General features: G+C 44.0%; 1 protein-coding gene across 3 annotated transcripts in view; it reads right to left on the bottom strand.

Moving 5' to 3' along the window:
• Window positions 1–16,386, bottom strand: part of TRHDE (thyrotropin releasing hormone degrading enzyme) — a 222,854-nt gene extending 206,468 nt beyond the window's left edge. For all 3 annotated transcript variants that reach the window (XR_012042899.1, XM_072863690.1, XM_072863704.1), the window contains exons 1-2: window positions 14,799–16,386; window positions 8,854–9,127 (exon numbers count right to left, since the gene is read on the bottom strand). Coding sequence is in view for 2 of the 3 variants with exons in the window: in XM_072863690.1 (XP_072719791.1) it covers window positions 8,854–9,127; window positions 14,799–15,613 (1,089 nt within the window). In the remaining variant the exon portion in view is untranslated. The remainder of the gene's footprint in view (window positions 1–8,853; window positions 9,128–14,798) is intronic.
• Between the last annotated feature and the right edge of the window lie 6,409 nt (window positions 16,387–22,795).

Raw genomic sequence — 22,795 nt, 5'->3', positions numbered from 1 at the left:
CTCTACCAGTACAAATGGGAACAACACCACAAACCATAGAGCCTTTCCTCCACTCCAGGGAGCAAAAAATACTAGGACAAAGGCAAAAATAAGACGGCATTTGTGCAGGTTTTACAACACAAAAAGTTGAGGTAAAGGCAAGCCTAAAAGGTGACTGTTACAGACATGTGACTGTCAGAAAAGGAGCGGTTAGACTGACAACAGTTATGAATCTCTGAAATGAGTGGCTTCTTTTCCACCACTGGCCATAAAAACTGGGAACAAATAGCCTAAATTTCTTGTTTCTGTATGAAAAATACGATTAAAACTTACCTAAACCCTCGAGGAGAGACTGGTCTATAAATAAATAAAAGTACACATCACTCTCCTCCCTCACGAATACTGCATCTGTCACTCAACTAGATGTCAACTAAGCCACCTGCCTCAGTAATCCATTTTCACTGCACAGAGCGCAGTTACTATGGTAGGTATATGGGATAACACTGGTTTGACTGACAGATGTTCAGGCTGGTGCAGGGACGTGTTCACCTTTACGTTGTCCTGGGGTGAGATACCTCCTACAGATTATTCGGCACTTCATTTTTGCTTTTACAGCAAGAGCATGACTCTTATGGAAACATGTTAATAGACTCTTGCTACTTCCTTGGATGTCAGAAAGCAGAATTCACGTTGATGCCAAGGACAGAGACCTTAACGAATAAGTTAATGAAGTCAAATATGACAGCAGAACATAAGAGGCATAAGGAGACATGAAAGAATGTAGTACAGAAAGCAGAGCACAGCTCGAGTGTTCAGTCTTCACTATGAGTTATATTGTCACAGTACGTACTACTAAGCATATGCTCATTAGTACATGAAAGGAAAAGGAGGTAGAGTCTTTCCTCCTCCATCTCCCTCCTTCCCCTGCTTGTAATGTGGTAAATGGGAGGAACTGCAGACACTTCACACTACTCTCCTCTGAGCAAATGGCAGGGAAGGAGTGGAAAGTACCAAGAGTCCCAGACTCTTCTTTCTTTTCACGAGCCAGAAGAGACTCTAGATGAATAAATGCTCTTGAAGGTACGGAATTGCAATCAAGACCCTGGCCTGATGCTTGTCAGGACAGCAATCACAGGTCCTGCCTCTCTCTCTGCTCCTTGTTAATGAAAGCAAGCCATAAGCCTACAAATTAGCCATAAATTAAGAATTTATGCTTTTCAACAGTCGTCTTGCTACTACATACAGAGTTCAGTACACCACTACCACCAGATACTTACAGGTGATCTTCCTAGGCAAAACCAAAACAAAACATTGTTCCCAAATTCAAGTCTTTCAACTCAATAATATTATTTGCAGAGTGCAGCTGAGAGTTTATGTTAATAAAATAAATATCACATTTAAATTCTGCATGTACTACAAGTGCTGACGGAGAGCATTTTTTTAAAGGAGTAAGCACAATACATGTACAGTGTTTTCCTAGTGCATTCGACTTGCAAATTCAACCAGAAATCAATAACGATGGATTGCAAGTTTGCAATTTATGTTTTTAACAGATTCCCTGGCATATTCAGTTTAGCATGGATGCTGATCACATAGGGTTTTTCTGTTTGCAGCATATTTTGTAGCTATAGTATTTAAAAATTAATAAACTAGAAGTCATTTTCAATACACAAACCTGAAACAGAATGGGTAAATAAATATTGATGTGGTGAATCTGAAAAAGCTATGATTTCTTTCGATTACTAATGTAGTATATTACGGATTCCCACTTAACTAAAACAATTCACAATAGTAAGCACTAAACTGGATAAAAGGTACTTGCAGAACCAGCCTTTCTGTCGTTACTACAGAGAAAATTTCACACAAGCAAAAGAAAGCACAAACACACCTATCCATGTTCCTATGCACGTGTGCTTTTCTAGCTCAGTATAACTGCATACCTCCCATCACATTCTTTGTAACATATGTTTTATTTTTAACTGTTTGATGAAAGCCATTTTGGGGAAGGCAAGAGTGGGACATTTGTAACAAAGACCAAAAAATGAATGAGTATCACCATACCACTATCAGGGCAGCATTCCAGGACATATAAAGATTAAACATTACAAGTCTGCATTACATCAGGCTTCAGAAATATGCCTGATGCTTCCCACATTAGCTGCTATCTGTTTATCAGATACACGTGGCCTCCCAGTGGTAAGTGGTGGGCTAACAAAAGTTACTTTTCAGGTATAGGTGGGCTTAGAAAGTAGAGCTCAACTCTGGAGCTGGACTAAATTCAGATTGCAGAGCAAGAAAACTTAATTTTAATTGAGGACTAATTCTACTTTTGATAGCTAAATCATTCTGCTGTAACCAATTTGCTCACCCACAAAGAACTATCTGGTGTATAATTACTTCAATACTGATTAATAAATAATAACTGATGGAGAGACTTTGCTGGCAGTTAATAACCAGCAGCTGAAGAGAGGGCCTAAGGCAGAGCCTCAGGCCTTTAACCCAGGTAGTCATTAACTGACAGAAAATGCCTGGTCTTGAGGTTATTACTGCTATTACATAAAAGTATTAATACATTTTTCAAATACAAAATAATTTTCTAAAAGCTAGAGGCTGAACTGCACAATAAGCGCAGAGTTATTTTAGAGAGAACTCACGGTTTTGGTTTTTTCTAGTAACTAACAAGTGACAGAACCCACTGGGGAAAAAGTTATTCTGAATAGTTGTTCAACCTGATATTTTTTTTAGGCTATTAATGAAAGTCAGCTCTTCAGTCTCCTCAGGCTGATCACTGCACTGCAGATGAGGGAATGTCCAGCCCAGCTCTCCAGCCTCTCCAGGAGTGCTAGAAGCACTACCTCCAGTCATCTTGTCTTAAGGACAAGTATAAAACCATGGTCCCATGGTGCTGGACATGAACTAACATGAGCTCTTGGACACACACTGAGTCCGACCTAAGTCTGCTTATGTGACTCTGTTCACCAGCCCTTTCCGGGAAAAAAGGATTTTTCACTTGTGCAGAATCGAGTGACTATTAGTGCACAGATCCCATTTTTGAGACCACTCTATCTTTTTGTGTGATGCCGAGCCAAACTGAGTGAGCCTCCCAAACACAAGCCTAAGAGAATTCAGTGCCAGGACATTTATGCAGGCCCTCTACAAGCCAGAGCGCACTATGGAAACAGTAATTATCTTATTCTCCTTTAGCCAGATTATTACAGCTCCTCCTCATTGGCCAGGATAAGACTTAACTGCACTGTAAAGTATTGAATTAAGATTTTTACTAACCAGGAGCTTGTGATCTCTAATTACATCTTAGATAAAGTAATAACAAAACAGCAGCAGTGCAATAAAGGTTGGCCTTATTTTGGTATGACTCTTCTCAGAAGATCTTTCTTAGCCTCAAGGTCTTTCTCTGTATCATGACAAATTACTCGGCACTGACGACTCTACAGTAATGTTTAATAAAACTAAAAGCAAGGCTGTAGAGCTCTCCTCAAAATGTAATGCACATGGATTCAGACAGCCAGTGGAGGTCCTACCCTGTGCAGCTGACCAAGTTGTGGTCAGGCCCACACACTGCCTGTCCTGCAACATATGCTGCAACCATTTTGGAATAGGAGCGGGAGTAGCAGAAGTGAAACCACGCAAAATTCTTCTTTCAGCACTGCCTTTCATCGACATTCCTCCTCCCACTCTCTACCACCCAGCCAGATAGCCACTTCCTTTCACTGCTGCTAATTCCCATCTGCTTTGGCACTGCCTGCACTTGCTCTTCTAACCCCTGCACCCACAGTTACTCCTGACTCCACTCCTTTCCACGCACTTTCCTTTTTTTCTTTTTAGCAGATACTCCCCCTGCCAAGAGCCACTTTAAAGCTGCCAGTTGGCACTTTATTTCCATACCTATCTCCACACCCCATCCACAGCAAAAGAGAAGAACGTTAGACGATGAATCTCCCTGAAACATCTCTTTCCAGAAATGCATTCATCTCCACTGATATACTCTGCTTTGTCTCTGAGCGCTCACTCCTTTCCACTAACTGAAAAGAGAAAGAATTAGCAGGAAAAAAAAAAAGAATTAAAATAACTTATGAGACAGTGACAAGACATGCAGGATATAGTGAGTTTCCGTGTTCACCTGACAAAGGAATGATGAGAAACCGAGGGTTTGGAAAATAGAAGTACAGCTAAACATGAAGTACAGTAATAATAAATCCAGACAGGGGAAAAATAAAGTAACAATAGTAGGAAAAGGCCTGGTGGATTGAAAGGACAGATAAAGACAACAATGAAGGAAAGAGACACAGACATGATGTGACAGACATTACAATCCAGCCAGCAATATTTTGCTTTTAAGAACTACTGACAAAGAACATACATAAGAGTTACGATTAGGAAACACAACATATGAGTAGAAGCAAGCAAGCATGTGAAAGTCAGTGGAGTTTTCTGAATTATTGTACTGCGCAAAGATGAGAGTACACAGACCCTATGATTTTCATCAACCACAGCTGGCACAGCTACAGTGGGTCTAGGGCCATACAAAGATCAGCTAAGCCTGCTCGTAAGGGCATCCCTCCTCCCTTAACACAGAATTACCTCAGGCAGCACCCTGGTAGAACTATACAGCTCCCTAGTCCGCAGCAGCATAGATGACTGCAGCACAGTCCTTTCCACAAGCATCAAGTGATTTGAATCATTGCCTGTAATCCCAGATGAATCTGAAGATCTTATTATGTATCTGTAATACATGGAAGAAGTCAACTCTGCTTTTAAATTACCTGCTCTGGAAGGGATTCTGGTCAGACTCATATGGACTAAAGAATTACGCTAATGACCCACATCCACTGATCTGTGCACCTAGAAAAGCACTGCTTGTCTTTATTCCCCTTTCCAAATGAATTTTAGTGTATGAAATATAGAACATCTTCATGTCTGCAAGAATTATATAGGATATATCAAAATTACTATTTTGATTGGCTACCTAAGCTTTCCAAAAGTCAGTTTCTATTTACAACTTGATTTGTATTTGAATCTCACACTTAGGTTAAAATTAATTTTGAGGTCAATGTCATTCTTTGAGAAAAACTGAACAGCTAACATTTAACCATTTTGAGGAACAAACCTGGTTTTAATCTCACTGTTTCTTTTATTCCTCAGGGAGTTTATCTACCCTTGACCACAGCAGTTTAGTAAGACTGGTCAGCTGGAAGAGAGGTGAAATTTTAATCATTAGCATGCTGTCAAAATTTGAAAGGACACTTCCCTGCCCCTTCCCCCCCTCCCCACACACACACACAAAAATGCTTTGTGAACCAAAACCAGGTTCAAGAAAGTGCCAAAACAAAAGCAAAAGTATGTGCAAGCTGAAGTCTTTTAGGTGTTTAGTATATATCTACAAAATAAATACAGTATACACTACAGTAATTGAAGTAAGATTCCCCAATGCAAGAAATTGCCCATCAAGATGCTTCAATATGGGGGTTCAGTTAATTTTCCTGAACATTCATTCATTTTTAGAAGCAAACTTACTTTTATCATACATTTACATTCATTGCCATGGATATGGGAGCAACTAAATTTTATTGAACAAGTGGCTTCAGAGGAAACCAAGAAGTTTAGAATTGCATGTGTCAAGTTTCAGGTAATTTCTAATTCACCCAGTAGTGTCCATGAACTCCTGGTACTGCAATATGAAAGACTCAAAAAGATGGATTATCTCAGCAATTCATCTGAATGAACACAGCTCTAAAGCATCTGCCGTGAGCTCATACCTTGAGACACTCTTTCAACAAAATTGAACAACAATGAAAGATGATCAGATCACAAATGGACTGAAAAATAGCAAAATATATTTAACCAATAACTCAGTGGAAACTATTTTGGTATTCCCGGGCATTAACATACCTCTGTGATAGGGTTACTATAAAAAACAAGAGCTAAAAGCCTAGACTAACCAAACAATTTTATGGGGTAAGAGACTATCTCAACCTATATAGGCTTTTGGTCTTCCAGTCTTTGCGAAGATTATCCACTGATTTGCATAATTGTTCGCAAAGTTCTGTACAATGGTACTGTCAAGCTGGTGGAGTATACATTTGTATGTCCTACATCCACTGAACCAACAGACTCAAGCATAACTATCAGGCCCTAGTAGCCACAAATTACTAACAAATTAATACTTGGATATTCTCTTTGGATTCCTGTTAAACCTAAAGTCTTGAGAACAGTTTTGCCAAATATGAGAACAGCAGGAAGTTATCAATTACTGTCTGTAAGACATGAGTGTGCCTCTGCCTTCAGGGTATCAAACATACTCAAGCAGTAAAAGTCTGCAGGATATGAGCTCTGAATAACACTACAAGAAAATGAGTTAAAGAGGAAGAAGGTTGTATCTTTCAAATTGATGGTACTGAGGTCCATCCCCCAGGTTTCATGTATTTGCTTACACTGATGTCGGAAGCTGAGCTGCTTGCAGCTGTTCCTCAGATGAGTCTAGGACATTTCAAAGCGAGATAACAGGGCACTATTATGTAGGACAAACTTGCAAGCATTACATTGTATTAGAGCACAAGGAACACAAGACCTACCTACTAGAGTATACACCAAAAACTTCCATCTTATTAAAGGAGCACCTCAAATAACTAGTGCTTTCTAAAGCTGAAAAATACCAGGACATTCTTAGCTTAAGACTAAATCATTTAGCATGTGAAGTACATTATAATGAAAATCATCAACTCCTACCTACATAGAAGTCTGTTTCGGTACTGGTTGATAGGGAGTAAGAAATGGCCTGATATCTCACCCTGTTCTACTAGGCCAGTGAACACTCCTCTTTATCAGGGAGTGTAGTGACAGGACGAGGTGTAACAGTTTTAAACTGCAAGAGGGTAGATACAGATTAGATATTAGGAAGAAATTCTTTACTGTGAGGGTGGTGAGACACTGGAACAGGTTGCCCAGAGAAGTTGTGGCTGCCCCCTCCCTGGGAGTGTTCAAGGCCAGGTTGGATGGGGCTTTGAGCAACCTGGTCTAGTGGAAGGTGTCCCTGCCCATGGCAGGGGGGTTGGAACTAGATGATCTTTAAGGCCCCTTCCAATCCAAACCATTCTATGATGCTATGACTATTACAACAGCCAGAGGCAACCAATTCCTCGTCCCAAGAGCAACCCCTCTTTTACAGATAATTAATCTGTTGGTAGCAACACTAAGAACCAGGCACCCACTTCTCCCTCCTTACTTCTTTGCCTTGGCATTTGTGAGATCCTTTTTCTAAATTAGCCCAACTCATTGAACTGACAAAGAAACAACATAGCCAAAAAAAAAAACCAAACAAACACCAAAAAAACCCACACCACCACCACACAAAAAAACCCTACAAACCCAAAGGCCATCACAGGTAACGACTGGGACTGCAAGCATGGCCTCAGCAGTTCCCACATCCTTACACTCGTAGGTTAAAGCATCTCAGAGAACCACTTCCTAGCCATGCTTCTTCCTCTCCTTTCGTGGGGCCAGAGGGTAGTGTCATAGCCTGCTGGCCATGGTATGAAAGGGCTGTAAAGGAGTGAAGGGCCCCCAGTGTCCTACCCAGCTGTTCCAGTGACAAAAACAAGACATTTCCTGATCACTTCAGTATGGCCTAAATGAGGGATGCCAATGCAGAGGGCTGTCCTGGGTCCACCTTCCACCAGTGCAGCCTTGAATCCGTACTAGGGCTCTGACAGTCACACAAAAAGCTGGATCGGAGAACTAATTTGGTTGAAAACTTACCACAGTTTCATTTATTTTTTCAGGTCAGTCTTCAGCCAGATCATACAGCTGTACAGAGCTGAAGGCTGGCACAAGGAAGGCAAAGAATACCTTTGGCTCAGAGAAGGTGGGATCAGCTCCCTCCACAGCAGCTCAATGCTTAGGCTAGCTAAAAGTGGTTATGGAGAAGTTTCCTGACCTGATTAGCCACAGAAGGGAGGCCTGCAGTCCTTCCTTATGCCCCACGGTACAGCACAGAGTCATAGAGCATTTGCAGAAGTATGAGGTAAACACCCCCTTTGCTCAGGCACACAGTTTAAACTGCCGCCTAGCCCTCTGCTTCCAGAACTAGTTCTGTTTTGTTATACACTAACTAAGGAAGGGTTTCTCTGTATGTTCACCTGAAAAATCAAGATGACAGCGCTGTGAAACATTCTATTAAGCTGACAGCATTTCTCATGTATGTTTTGGCTTGTTATACAGTTCTGAGCTTGATATTTGTAAACAAAAACAAAACTGACATAAATAAAGGATTTTCTCTCTTTTTTTTTCAGGGCATTAACTCCTGGAATTGTGCCATATTTGGAAACAACAGCTCCAGAAGGTTAGTGCTTCCATCAACCTGGACCTCCCCAGGAAGCTGATAGGTTTGTAAAGTCCTGCTCCTAAGCAAGAGCTCTAAGATAGAAATCACTTTATCAGCCTCCTAAGCTAGCACACAGCACACCAAGGGACATGTCAGTACGGAAGGAAGGAGACTGGAAATGCTGCCAGTACTACTGCTTTCTTTTAATAAATAGTCCCACGAACACTGGTATTGAAAAGGCTACAGGAAAAGCAAGAGAAAACTTCCCCAGAAAATCAAAGTGAAGTGAAATGGCATATTTAAAAGCTTAAAATGTCATCAGGCAACCACACCTACTAAGCTAACCAGTTACAAAAGGTATCAGACAAACCTTCAGAAAAGGTCCCAAACAATACACACTATCATTAAATAAAGTTGCAAATTTTAGGAATGCTAATCAAGAAAATACTTTAAGTACTTGATGTTATGATCCCTTACAAAAAGTGAGGGTTTTCAAAGTAACGAAATGTATTTGATACAACATTAGAAATACTTACAACTACTCCACTCTTGGTGACAGTTTCCCGGTATGTAAAATTGCACACTGCCCAAGCTAGGTAATACGTGGACATGAGAGGGGTCTGTGAAAAGTGATCTGTAACCCATCCATCTTCTTCAAAAACAGAAGTTTCAACTGGCATGTTGGACAAAGATAAGTAAGTTGCTTGATGCCTGATGCTGATTTTGAAAGTGGCCTTGTAGATGGGTTCATCAAAGCAAGGAAAAGCTTTTCTGGCATGAGTAGGAGAAAACTGCGTAACACCAAGAAACCTAGAAAAGAAGCGAACAAAAAAACCAAAGCAATTACTAACCGTGCACAGCACTTGATTCATGGATGTACCAAATAAGACATTGCTTGACTATTGTGGTTGGGGGCGAGGGGGGAACAAACCGTACAAAGTATACAGTGTTTGAACACTGTTTTATCACTTTCTTACTACCTATACTGCAACACAATTGATAAAAAGTAACGGTCTACAAATTTCCTACAAATTTGCAGACACCACACTGATGTTAAATAAACAACCCCTTGCCTTGTATCAAACTTCAGTTTTGCTCATCAATATGTGAAAAAAAGTCAGCCAATATTGGTTATACGATGTAAAACAAGCACAGCCCTCAGTTCAAACAGCCTTCAGGGAGTTCACTCCGCCCTGAGACAACAACAGGGCACTTCACCTTTCTTTGGGCATTGGAACTTATGGTCACATAGCACACTCAAGACAGTCATTGTTTTCCACTGCTGATTATTTCTGTACCGGTTGCATGTAGGTCTGAGACACACTATCATACAGCACTGCTGTGACTGTGCAAGTCCAAAAAACCATTCTGTGAGCTTTGCAGAATTACAAATGTAAGCAAATGATTAAACAAGCAGAGAGTAGTTCACCGTTCTTCTGCATGTGCTTTTCTTTTCTGGTGTATTTTACAGAGAACAAATCGATGTTCTCAGTTAATGGGTCAAATTATGAAAAGATATGTGAAGGAGGAAATGACATTTATTATGCCACTGTAGAGAATAGGAAGGCTTTAGTTTGACAATAAAATCTGTAACTGTTTTCTTTGGAACTAAAGAGATTTTAATTCAGATAGAGAATAGGAACCTTTCTGGGTAGAGACTTATATTTACACATTTGCAGAAAACCCACGTGCAATGATCTCTTTGCAGAAACAAGAAGCTACACTTAAAAGGTTGAATTATGGGGTTCGATGATAAGAATATTTTCTCATCCTGCATGCCTCCAGAAAAAGACTATGAGCCAACTACGTAACTGTAAAGGCAGCACATATGTAGACTTTTTGAGTGGTATTGATTCACATATCACTTTCCAAGGTTCCATCAGTGGAAATAACCATGCAATTTTAGATATGAGGTAAACATTTATCAGAATTCTAGAGGTTGACTAATCATCTATTATTCCTCTGAGGGAAGAGGATGGGTGGATAGATTTGATATAATGAAAATGGTGGCACCTATTATTAATCAGTCTGTAAGCATTATTCTGCAATATGATACTCTCTAACACCGAGGGAGAAAAAAATAGGTAGCCCATAAGGAAAATAAAGTATCTAATTAACTTATTCTAAAACTTATTGGGTTTTATACATATTTTGGAGCATTATTTTATAAAAAACAACAAACGAATAAACTTTTTGAAATGTTACACTTTATCTTGCTATAGTGCATCCATGCCTGATGGAACTAGATACATGTTTTCTGGTGAAATTATCACCTCTTTCAAATAAGACTAATTTTCTAAAAACTTGAAAAATTTTTCCACCACTGAAGTAGTTACCCGTGGTCTTTTGTCTAAAATAAAAAGCCTTATTTGGCTAGTAGTTATTGAAGGAATTCATCATGTTGCATTTTTCTTGTCTCATTATAAAACACAGATTACTAAAATCAGAATTCTGTGTAAGGTTGCTAAATATAAGGTAAAAAGTTGGTGTCAGGTATTCCAGTGTTAATCCAACAAAATTCCATATTATCAGTGGATTTGCACTAGTGCAACAAAGCCAAATCAGCCAATTAAATGAAGCAAAGCAACTTAATTTATATGCAAAGTATTTCAAGTGGACCTGATTCTGCATTCTAGGCACACTCTAAACAGCTACAGACATCAACAGAAGCTTCAAGTGAGCATGGAAAACTGTACTGGCCTGTTATTAATAAAGCAAGAATGATGAACTTTCCTCTGCAATTAACAATTTTAATGAGTTCAGACACACATGTAAATGCATACTTAGGGAATACTGTATATATTCTAACACTCTCTCAGTAAGGAAGCTTTTTTCTCCCCCACCCCTTCTTGGAGATCCTATCAGTAGTCTTTTAATATTTGTTATGTGTTAGGCCACTGAAACAATCTCTTCACCAGACTAATAAAACCTGGTAAACTCTGCATCTTCTGTATTCTCACACAGATAGATATATCCACATACACATAACTGGGCAAACACTGGGGAGTCAATATTTCATACTAAAAATACATCAACTACCAATAACAGTGATATTTATAACATGTGCATTACTATCAAACGATTTGCTTGTTGTGCCATAAAGCAAAACAAACAAAAAGTTAAAAACTGCTTCCCAAAGACTAAACCCTTATATATGTTTAAAAAAAAAAAAACCCCAAAACATTTTCTGTGACTGTCTATTTCTCTCTATATTAGGAGGAAAAAACAAGCAAAACTTCTATAGCATGCCAAAAGTGAAGACCAGACGGAGTATTTCATCCATCTCTCTCCACACTTCTCTGGGCACTGACATTTTTATCTCCAATTCCCCAAAATATCACCATAAAAAGTTGTACTTCTGGGAATGACAGCCTTGCAGCCTGTCTTCTCAGCATACCCACGACAGTAATTTGCAGGTGTTTTAATTCCACCTCATCTATTAAAGAAAGACATGTGTTTCCTCAACAACCTATCTATTTTGACATCTTAGTTGTTATAACATGGAAGAATATGTCTGTTTGTTTTGTCTGTGTGATAGAAGAAATTTTTTTTCCTTTTCACTTATGCCAAAGTTTGATGTTCATTTAAATTATGTGTGCATATTCTTATGGTACTCTACTGTAGCTCTGTATTAAATGTCTGTTGATTACTGCCAGTAAATTCTGGCACATAATGCAAAGTAGATTTGTAGCATATCACTTGCATATCACATTTCAATTAAAGTAGCAAAGATTTCAGTAAGAAAATAAGTACTTTAATGCGGCTATCAACATTTCAGGCTGATTTATGATTTTCACCTGTGAAGACCACAGAAAATGAACTAACTTTATGAAACAAAAAATTATAAAGTGAAGGTATTACCATGTTTGTGGAGCCTCCCAGTTAACCAGAGTTATTCACTCCTCATGTACAACAAAAGTGAAAAATGATGGTTTAGACCCTTTTATAGCAAATGCTACTGCAACGATGTTGCTGTGTTTTAATCGAATATAAAGATGTCAAAAAGCTAAAGTCCTGCTGGAACATCAAGGTCTCTCAGAGCATGAGAGAAGCCTGTCTATCTATCATAATAGAAGCCGTTCATGTTTAAGGACTACAAATGGTTGTATGTATTACATTAAAAATGGGTTATTAATCAAAATGCAAATTGCTACACTGCAAGAGCACGCTCTGAACAAAGAGCGTGGTTTAAATGTGTATTATTTACTTTATCCTACAGTGAGTTGTTAAGCCTGTGACAGTTGAAAAGGAAAAACAGTACTTCTATTAAACACCTGAAACTATAACCACACACTGATTACAGTTTTAAAAAGAGCATTTTACTCAAAGAGATATAAATGAGTTGGTATAAAGAAAAAATGCCACTGATTGCAATATAACAATGCTACCTTACACAAGGTAAGGACCTCACCCAATATAACTATATTCAAGTGTATTAAAAACAAAGCAACTTGTGTCCGAAAAGTTACATAGAGAGCACTGGGGAACACATTTTACCATCGCCTTCCATGTCTTAAGCTACCTTGATGATTCAAAAAGTGAATAGGCCTTTTTTTATTGTTGTTATTTTTAAATCATAACTGGGGCATCAGTATTGGAAGTGTAATACAGTAACTTTGGAGAAATGTCCCTGCAACACCTATTTGACAATTCAATTATTCCTATACAAAGTCTAAATACACAAGAATAATAACTGCTTAAATAATTTCTTGGGTCTGTAAAGTGTATTATACCCCCTGCTGTCAGCAGTATTTTGTCTTCTGATTTGCCCATTTCCATACAGGTCTGCATAAACTCCCGATTACCCCAGCCATTCACTCCTCAGTGATAAAAGGCATTTTATCTGTATCTTTTCCTACAACCATGCTTTTCCAAATTTCCACTTTATTTCACTGTGATGACAAATTGCACAAACTCAATTTCAATCCTGCTTGCAGTTCTAACATCGGGCTGTTTAAAATTGTCAGTAAGCATAGTAACGAAAACATGTTTTAATACGAGGGCTGTTGATTTAATCGAGTTGGTGAGCACTCTTTTTCTGTCCAACTTACTCTTTTTGCCCAATTCTTCCAACTATAAACTCTTCGCTTCACAGTACAGAACAGTAAGATTCAGGAAGAGAGAACCTGTCACTGCACGGTTAAGGACAGCTTAAAAAGAAACTAATTCTAAAATGATACCCAGTGCCAGAACAATCAAGAAGCCTGTCCCATCTTTCTTTTCTATTGCAAAGTCTGATTGTGTTTAAAAGAGAAAACTACTTTAAAAAAAAAAAAAAAGCCTCTGTAACTGCCTGAACAGGGCCTCCACAGTGACCCTGCCCACCATAACAGGGGCCTCGACAGGGACCCAAGGGCTACAATAACAAGAGTAAATACAGATCAAGATCGACTCTTGTTCTGCATGAAAACACTGAACACTGACCAGGTTTGCTCTGTCACAGGGTGTAAATCTGCAGTGGTTCAGTTGCAGCAGGTGGCGTAAATGTACTCACGTTAAGTGAAATCACATCCCACCACCTTTTCCTTCAAGTAATGAAATAAAAACAAAACAGCAGAGAAGTTTCGCTTCCCTAGACGCTGCTATTTGTAACCTGGCAAGGCTCTGTCACACGGGGACACACGGTAGCTGGACACAGACGGAGTGTTTATTAAACAGACCTGGAGTTTCCGTTCCGGGATTGCCCCGACAGGGACAGAGCGGGCGGTATCTTTTACTCGTGTCACCCTTGGGACTTCACTCGTTACCACCGCCCATTTCCAAGCCGCCCAGGGGCACCTGCTGACCCGTCGGCTACAGCCCGCAGCCCTCCCCGCCCGAGGCGGGCGCGCAGGCGGAGCGCTCCGCTCACCTGGCGGCGGCACCGGCTAACCCCAGCGCGGCACCGGCCCGGCCCGGCCTCAGCCCGAAGCCGCCCCGCAGCCCTGCCCGGCCGAGGCAGCTCCGCCCGCCCCCGGCGGCGCCCGGCCTGCCCCCGCGCCCCGCTCGCTCCCACACGCTCCCTCAGCCTCGGCCTCGGCCGCCGCTTCCGACCGCCTCCAGCCGCTCTCCCGACCCCGGCCGGTGGGGCGGAGCGGGGAAGGGCTCGCGGCGCCGAGAGCCCCCGCAGCTCCGCCTCCCCAGCACCAGCCCTCAGGAGCGGCCGGACGGCGGAGGGGACCCCCGGCGAGACAGGCGGCGGCTGGAAGCGAGGCCCGGCCTGCCCTCACCGACCTGCCGGGCGGGGGCCGCCCCTCAGCGCGCCGCTCCCCAGCCCACAGCCCCCGGCCCGCGGCAGCCGGCCGGGCCCCGCGCCCCTCAGCGCGCCGCGGCCTCACCCGCCTGGCGGCGCCGCGGCCCGCCGGGTCCTAGCGCCGCCCCGCCCGAAGTTCGGCGCGGGCTGCTGCGGAGGGGCGGGGGCCGCCAACTTCGGCCCGAGTTGAGTCGAGGCGGGCCGGCGGCGGGGCCGCCCGCCCAGCCCCTCCCGCCCCCGTTCCGCTACCTTCTCTCGCCGTGGAGGACGTAGGAGCTGCGGAAGAAGCCCAGCAGCTCGTTCTCGATGAGGGCGTTGTAGATGATCTTGAGGTTGTAACTTCTCTGCACCTCCAGGCTGCGGTTGAGGACGACGACGAAGACCTGGGTCTGGGGGTAGAGGAAGGAGCGGGCCACCCGCACGCCGCCGGCCAGCTTGTCCTCGGCCACGCGGACCGCCTCGATGTGCATGCGGTGGGCGTGCAGCACGATGTAGCGGCTGGCGTTGCGCACCTCCAGCTGCACGTTCACCTCCCCGCTGAAGGTGAAGTTCTCCATGAAGGCGCTCAGCATCAGGTTGTAGTGCAGCGGCCGCAGGTGCCGCGGCAGCCGCGGCCGGGCCCAGGGCGGCAGCTCCCGCCGCCGCTGCCACTCCTCCTCCTCCTCCTCCTCCTTCTCCGCCGCCGCCTCCCCGCCCCGCGCCTCCTCCTCCGGCCGGCCGGGGGGCTGCCCCGCACCGGGCGGCTGCCGGGCTGCCCCCGAGAGGCTCCCGTTGCCGCTGGCCCGCGGCGGGCCGTCGGCGGCGGCGCCGCACTCCTCGAAGCGGACGCTGAGCAGCACGGCGATCATGGTCACGGCCAGCAGCGCCAGGATGGAGACGGCGAAGCCCAGCACCAGGCGCTTGTGCACGGCGATGTGCCGCTCCGTGGTGCGGGGTCTCGGCCCCGCCGCCTCGGCCCAGGGGCCCGGCGGCAGCCCCCGGCTGCCGTTCCGCAGGGCGGCCTCCTCCTCGATCATCATGGGGGTGACGGGCGGGCGCTTCTCCCGCTTGTCCTCCAGGGCCATCACGGCAGCGTCGCCCCCGCCTCCCGCGGGGCCGCCGCCCCCCGAGGGGGCCCCGAAGGCATGGGAGGCTCCGAAGCAGGGGGGCCCTGGGCCCGGGGGGGGGGACGCGCCGCCGCGCCGCCTCTCACTTCCCGCCGAGCCGCATCACCCCTGGCTGCCGGCAGCCCCGCCGGGGAGCGGCCCCCGGGCGGGGGGACGGGACGGGACGGTGTCGGGCAGGAGCCGGCGGCGGCCCCGGGCGCTCCCCGCCGTCCGGCCGCCGGGGCCGCGCTGCGCAGGCAACTTGTGCGGCTTCCGCGGGGCACTTCAGCACATGCCGCCGAGCGCACCTCAGCACCGAGGGGGAGGGCTCTGCCGCCCCGGCCCCCCCGCTAGTGCCGCCGCCCGCAGGGAGCTCTCCTCCCCCCGCGCCCCGAGCCGCCGGGGCCGGGGTCGGGCTCCGCGCCCGGCCCCGGCAGCGCCCGAGCCATGCGCGTCCCGCGCCGCCGCGCAGGTCGGGCCGCCCCTGCGGGGCTCGGCCGGCACCGGGGGCGGCGGCACCGGACAGCGGCGCCGGGCCCGTCCTTCTCTTCCTCCTCCTCCTGGCGGGGCCGGCTCCGGAGAGTCACTCCTCGCGGCTCCGCTCTTATTTTGTCTTTTCCGTCTCCTGCAGGTACAGAGCGCTCTCCCGGCTGGCTCGGGCAGAGGCGGCTATATATAGGCACCGGGGAGAGGCGAGAGAAGGGAAGGGATGGGAAGGGGGGAGAGGCGGGCAAGCCCCGCCGCCCCTCGGCTTCAGCGGCTGCTCCGGCTGCTGGCGGTGACGGCGGCGCCCCGGGGGAGCGGGCGGGGGCGGGAGGCGGGGGGACGCGGGAGGCTTTTCTCCGGTGTGTCACACGCGGCGGCTCCGGGGGAGGTCGCTGAGGCGGCGGCGGGAGCGGGAGCCCCGGCCGGGGCGGGCGGAGGGCGAGGGCCGGGCTGCGCCGGGGACGGGGCGGCTGCCGGGCTGCAAAGGCTCGGAGCCGCGGGACTTCCCCGGATTATACGCGTACGGGTGTGCTCTCCACACAAATATTGAGCGCCGGTACTGTGTCGTATTTATATAGACTTTATAATACAGAGCCGCCGGCTGCGCGTTTGGACGAGAATAGCCTTGTCCTACTAACGAGGGGATGGAGCCGAAAAAAGGATAAATGCCCCGAGTTAAATCCATAGGATTAATATGCCGAGAAAAATCACTCTAAGTGTTGGGTGGGACTTTCAGAAATCGCCCGTTAGTCCACGGCCCCAAGACAGCCTTCTCACTCCTGCTCGCCCTCCTGCCCGTGCTGGACCCCGCTTCTCAGTTGGAGGGGTTTCGGGATGTGTTAAATGCTGCCTGGGGTAACACACCAACACGTGCCTTGAGTATTCGTGGAGTGAACCCCGGGCTGGAAAACTGACTTACTGAATCTGAGCCCACTTCTTCCACCTGCCCCCGAACTTTTGGACATAGGGACTGCAGAAACACAGAATTAATAGGCACAGCGAGGATCTAGATCAATGACTGAAAGCATCCCTATTCCCCTTATTTTGCTTGCATACTTCAAAAACTCTCTCTGTTCATTTTCCTTTTTGGAGGTCTTTAGCTCCAATCATGTAAGCAGTTACAGGTGTGTTTATCCACGGCATTCAGTCCTGTGGAATCTACAGGAATATATGCTGTACGTCAAGTTAAATGCCTACATAACAATTTGCAGAATAAGGGCCTTATTTTCCATAGTGAAGAAAAAAGAAAAAAAATAAAAATCAAGTCCTACACTTCTTCCATAAGCAAAGCAAATCTGCAGAGTTTCATGAAATGTGATATATTAGCCATTTTACTTCCCAAAGGAATGCCTGATCTCTGTTTTCCCTGAATCTGCTACATCTTCTAGAAATGTTATCTGACTTTGCATGCTGTCGGAGAATATGAATTTACTGACACTCAAACCAGTTTAAGTCTAATGATTACCAGTTTAAGTATAAGGAATTTACCAGTTTCCTTATATTTCCTTATATATTCCTATATAAGGATTATATATAGGTCTGCTCACACTGGAAGGAATTCAGCCTTTGTTTTTTATCTTGCAGCACAGTCTAACAAAGGCTTGTAATCTTAACTATTCTTAATTAGAAGTATGGTGATACACTTGCTAATTGTGTTTGTATGTCCTACGAGGACTAAGATTTTGCTCTGTAACTGGGGTTGCCACATATTTACTGCGGCGTTATTTGGCTGCCCACCTGTTATAACAGGCCAAAGAACAGAAACATTATCTGAAAATAGCCTTCATTATTTGTTGACTGAAGTTTGAGGCAGAAAGGTAGAAAACTATTGCTATGTGATTTGGAAAAAAAAGAAACAAACTGACACGGCAAAATAACATCCAATGCTCCAGGTTTAAAATGTCAGTTCTATATGTTTCATTAAACCCTTTAAAAGTGGGCACAGAAGAACTGCATGAGTGCTTTTAAGATTTTGTATGCAGGCTGTCAGTATCAGGCATTAGTAAAATAGGCAGCGTTTCCCTCTCTCGCTCTCTGCAATGGTTTTTAAGTTATGTTTGTTCCCATCAGCAGCGCAGGGAGACACTCAGGCAAAGATGTGCTTCAAGAGCAGAAGTAGCCTGGAATACAGTGGAACAGTTTGAGTGTCATTTATAAATATTTTTCATTTTTAATCGCATTTTTAATTAAATACAATCAAATAGTTACAAGTTTCACTGGTTAAGGTTTTTGTGAAGCCTTCTCAGGAAAGTGGTGAGTGCCAGGCAGTTGGGCTAACCAGCTCTGCCACTTTTAAAGAGGGATGTACAGCTGCGTGTGACAGCACAGGAGCATCATTCTGGCCTTCTCGATATACAAATACCAAATACATAGCTCTCCAGGCTGAGATCTTCCAAAACCAGCTGAGGGAGTCAGTCACACAACTCAGCTTTGACAATATTAGTCTATAAATTGAAGGGCCAGTATCAGAGAGGGTATGTAAAAGATTTAAGGTGCATGCTAGTAAGAAGCCATGAGGCTAATTCCTTTTAAACCAAGTTGAAATAGCACAGTCAAAATACTGGAGCAAGGCATGAGTGACGGGAGTTAAGGCTGTTTATATTCACCTCCAACTTTGGTCCCATTACTCAAACAAAGCATTGAGAGGTTTGCAGCCTCCCCCCGCCCCAGCCCCTCCTTGGGATTCTTGTCAGTCTGGAGACTTGCGATAAGAAGGTGCTGCTAGGTACGGTGTTAATTAGCTCATGTGCCTTGACTCATCTATCATTCTAAAACTGCACATTACTAGATTAACCTCTTCTTCATATTAGTAATGATGGGTTTCTAAAATGTAGCTTGACCAGATACAGGTCAAGGGAGGTATTAACTTCTTAATTTGGTCTCAAATGCTACTCTCTGCAAGTAGTTCTGTGTACAGATTGTTATATATAGCCATTTTGATGAGAAATTACAAAGGCATGGGGCTCCCAAGAAACAATTTGTGTACATCTGGGAAAAAATCTTGTTTTTTCATTTGTCCACTGCTATAAGCGTAGATGTGGCTTTCATGGGTATTGCCTCTGAAGCTTGCAACTCCTATGGTCTTTCTGCAAAGACTGTTGGAGAATACATCAGATCATGGATCGTTTTTTCAGCAAAATCCTGATAATGACTCCCGGTTGTTCAAAACTTCCCCTAGGCCATCAACATCTTGTATGCAATCACATTTTATGAGCTTATAGGATAGGGTTTCAGTTACTCATACAAAATAAAAGAGCATGTCTTACCTTAACTGAATTGCTATGGAGATGGCCCTCCCTAGACAAGTATCAGAAGAAACATGGATAAACCTCATACAGCACAGTTTCCAATTCTATACCAGCTTATACTGTGGCCAGCAAAGAGCTGATGAGGGACCCCCATAAAGCTGTGGTTTATGTTATGTTAAGATTGCACACAAGCACCTCTCAGTATTCACACTGGTGCTTTACAGTCTTGGAAGAAAAGCTCTATAAATGAGCAGCCTTATTGTATATCATGCAGCTGGGTACAGTTCATCCAAACAGGGGATCGTCACATTACAGCTTTCCGAGGCTGCCTAACTTTTTCTGCTTTTAACCTGAGTGGTCCATCCTTCATTCATCTGGGTATATCAAAGGTTTACAGACAGACTGTAAACCCATACTCATACTAACCCCACTCATACAAAAAACCCCATTAAAGGGCTCAGAAAATGCCCTTCTATGCAAAGCCCAGAAACAATTGGAATTTATACGGGGAAGAATTACAGGGGAAAAAGACCACGTCAGCCCACATCAGTCAGTGCTCCACTGACCCTTTCAGTCTCAGTCAGGCATTTCTGTGGTCATACTTGGATTCTCCTTGCGTACTTCAAAGTCAAGGATACCCATAGCTCTTAATCCCTTCTGTTTAAGTGCTAAAACGGACTACACTTCATAGCCTACTAACACGTTGGTCAAAACACATCAATGAGGTGACCTTTCAAAATATTATGAACTATTCACTTCCCACAGACCTGGCTTCCACGTGGCTGTTACTTACAAGACCAAGTGGGGGAATGACTTGGGGATGACTGTTTCCAAGCCACAACAGGTTGCCAGAGAAGCAAAGGGGAAATTCGCAACCTATTATCTGTTGGCTTTGCAAGTTATGACTAATTCCCCAAAGAAGTGCCACTGCCTAACAGGGGACCATTGTGTCCTCTTGAGGCTTTCAAGTGGGCCAAAGGGAGTGGATTGGGACAGTGGTCCTACCTTTAGTGGGTTTGGGGTTGGTTTTGGTTTAGGTTTTTTTTTCCAGAAGACATTTTCAGTAACATGTCAGATTTAACATATGGCACTGGGGAATACACCTTCTGTTTAGTTTAAAAATTGCTACTAAGAAAAATGCTAAGGGAAAGACTTTCTAATTAAAAGCCAAAACAGCCAAAACACTGGATTGTAAAACAAGCTGACACACGGTGATTTGTGCTGCCTTAAACAGACCAAGAAAAGGAACTTTGCTTCCATCGTTCTCCTCTGCTCCTTCACCCTCATGTCACTTGTATAAATGACCTTCTTTCTTACTTGAGTCCAGTGGCGTTAAGCACTATTTATGTTTAGTTTATAATTAGAGGTGGCCAGATGACTAGATATGGCTTCATCTTGGACAAGTTTTATTTTTCCTTTTATAAAGGAACAGACATAAGAGGAAGGGGCATGGTCCTGCACTATGCTGTGGGTAAAGTCCTATCTAATGAGAAGCTGGAAGTTTACCACAGGACAGACAGGCTCCCTAGTAATCTGGATCCTCTTCTCCTCCTCCCTCCTTTCCCTCTCATCATCACCTCTTTTTGTCACCTCTCAAGTTGGAGGGAACATCTGAGGAGGCATGAATGGAGTGTTGCCTATGTACCACCAGGCCCCAGCGACCACCTGCTGCTTCCCGTTCACCCTGTGCTTTGAAATCGTACCATCGCCATCCTTTGCTGTGGAATTTTCTTCCTTTTTATTTCAATCCTTTTAAAACTATTCAGTACTACCCTACTAAATCATAACACATTTTTTGCTCAAAAGCCATTTTCTATCTCAAGTTCTAGGATAAAAATATCTACTTTCGTATGAGAATTAAATATTTTAAGTTTCCAAATTAGGTGGCTGAGATGCATTATTTTCCCCAGATGTTCTGTTTTCATATTTATCCACGTCTATTCAGCAACTGATTTTTCTTTTTCTTCCATTCATTTCTTTTTCCTCATTTCAGCAGCAATTTAGAAGGAAAACAAGTGTCCTCATTCTCCACTAGCAAGTTTTAGTTAAAGTATATTTCAATTTCTTTGCAAAGGGTTTTTTTTTCTCTCGGTGTTTTTAAACACAGCTTCTTGAAGGTGTGTTTTTTCCAAGTAGGAGCCATTTCAATTCCACAAGTTCAATAATGCCATGTTGTTAGTGGTGGGGTGCAGAGCATAGATATAATACTGTTTGTTTCTTTCACTGAATAATTACACTTAAAACTGGCTAATTGGAATCAATTAGTGGTATGAAGTTAGTCTCAGGGGAGAACAAGAATTTGTGAAACTCCAGATTGTGTTAGGAACCAACATTTCCACACCTAGATCACGTCTTATCTGCTAGTTCAGCACCTTTTCACTGAAAAATACAAGGAGCATGATAGTGGGCAAGGCAAGGGTTTATTTCCATTAAAATTTATTTAAAATCACTTTTTTTTTTTTTTTTAAATCTGTGGATAACCTCTTTGTCCATTTAACTCTACAATACGTTGTTCAGACTTCTGGTGCTAGATGTCAATGCAGACAGAGTTTTGTGTGTTTTGTAGAGCAACATAAACATCCCGTGCTCTTTTGTTTCTTTCAATATCCCATTTCCCATTTTACAAGGAAAGAATATGGGTGTTCCCTCATGGGTCTCCTGATTTAGCTAAGCTGGATAGTCCCTCCTTATGCAAGAGCACTTGTCATGCTTTACCATCACCTGCCTCAGGCCCATTTTTGTGTCCAGTAGACACTATATGAGTATGTGAATGTATTTCGTCAGCTTCAACCATAACCAGTCATACCCTCCTGTGGACTCCCTGAGTTATTCTAAGGATATACGCACTGATCTTCACCTTCCCCATCAAATACCTTGGGCATCTGTGACTTGCCAAATGTCCTGGATAAGTATAAAATAGCTAGTTTTTTAAGAAATGTGGCCAAAAGCTGAGGGAAATACAGCCTGCAACAGTCCTTCAAGAAGAATGACCTGTAAAAACAATAAAACATCTACAAACAGAATCACTGTGAAATTCCTCAGTCCAAATTCTGATTGATCCCAAACTTCTCTGAATAAGGACTGCAAGGAAGAAGGTCAGCATGTGTTTATGGTTGCCGTGTTTTTATAATTGATTCCAACAAAGCACTTTGGTACACACTGAGACGTGGCTTTCTTTGGGTTAGTCTTTAAAATGGAGAAAGTGCTGAAGGGGAGTGCTAAACAGGGGGGGATAAGCTACAAAAGGGTAGAGGAGGTCAGCTGAATGGGCAGGAGTGCTTACCTCACTGCTCGTCTTGGCCAAGATCTGCCTGGGTTTGCTTTTACTGGGATCCTGAGGAACAGACGCTTTTATTTCCTCACGCCATTAATAATGTGAACCAATTGAATGTGGTCTTTGAATGTAGAATACCAGTTATTGATTTAT

Source organism: Ciconia boyciana, chromosome 1, assembly GCF_034638445.1.
Source record: "Ciconia boyciana chromosome 1, ASM3463844v1, whole genome shotgun sequence".
NCBI classification, from domain to species: domain Eukaryota; kingdom Metazoa; phylum Chordata; class Aves; order Ciconiiformes; family Ciconiidae; genus Ciconia; species Ciconia boyciana.
The sequence above is the reverse complement of the archived record's forward strand: the minus strand, read 5'-3'. Positions and strand labels throughout refer to the sequence as shown.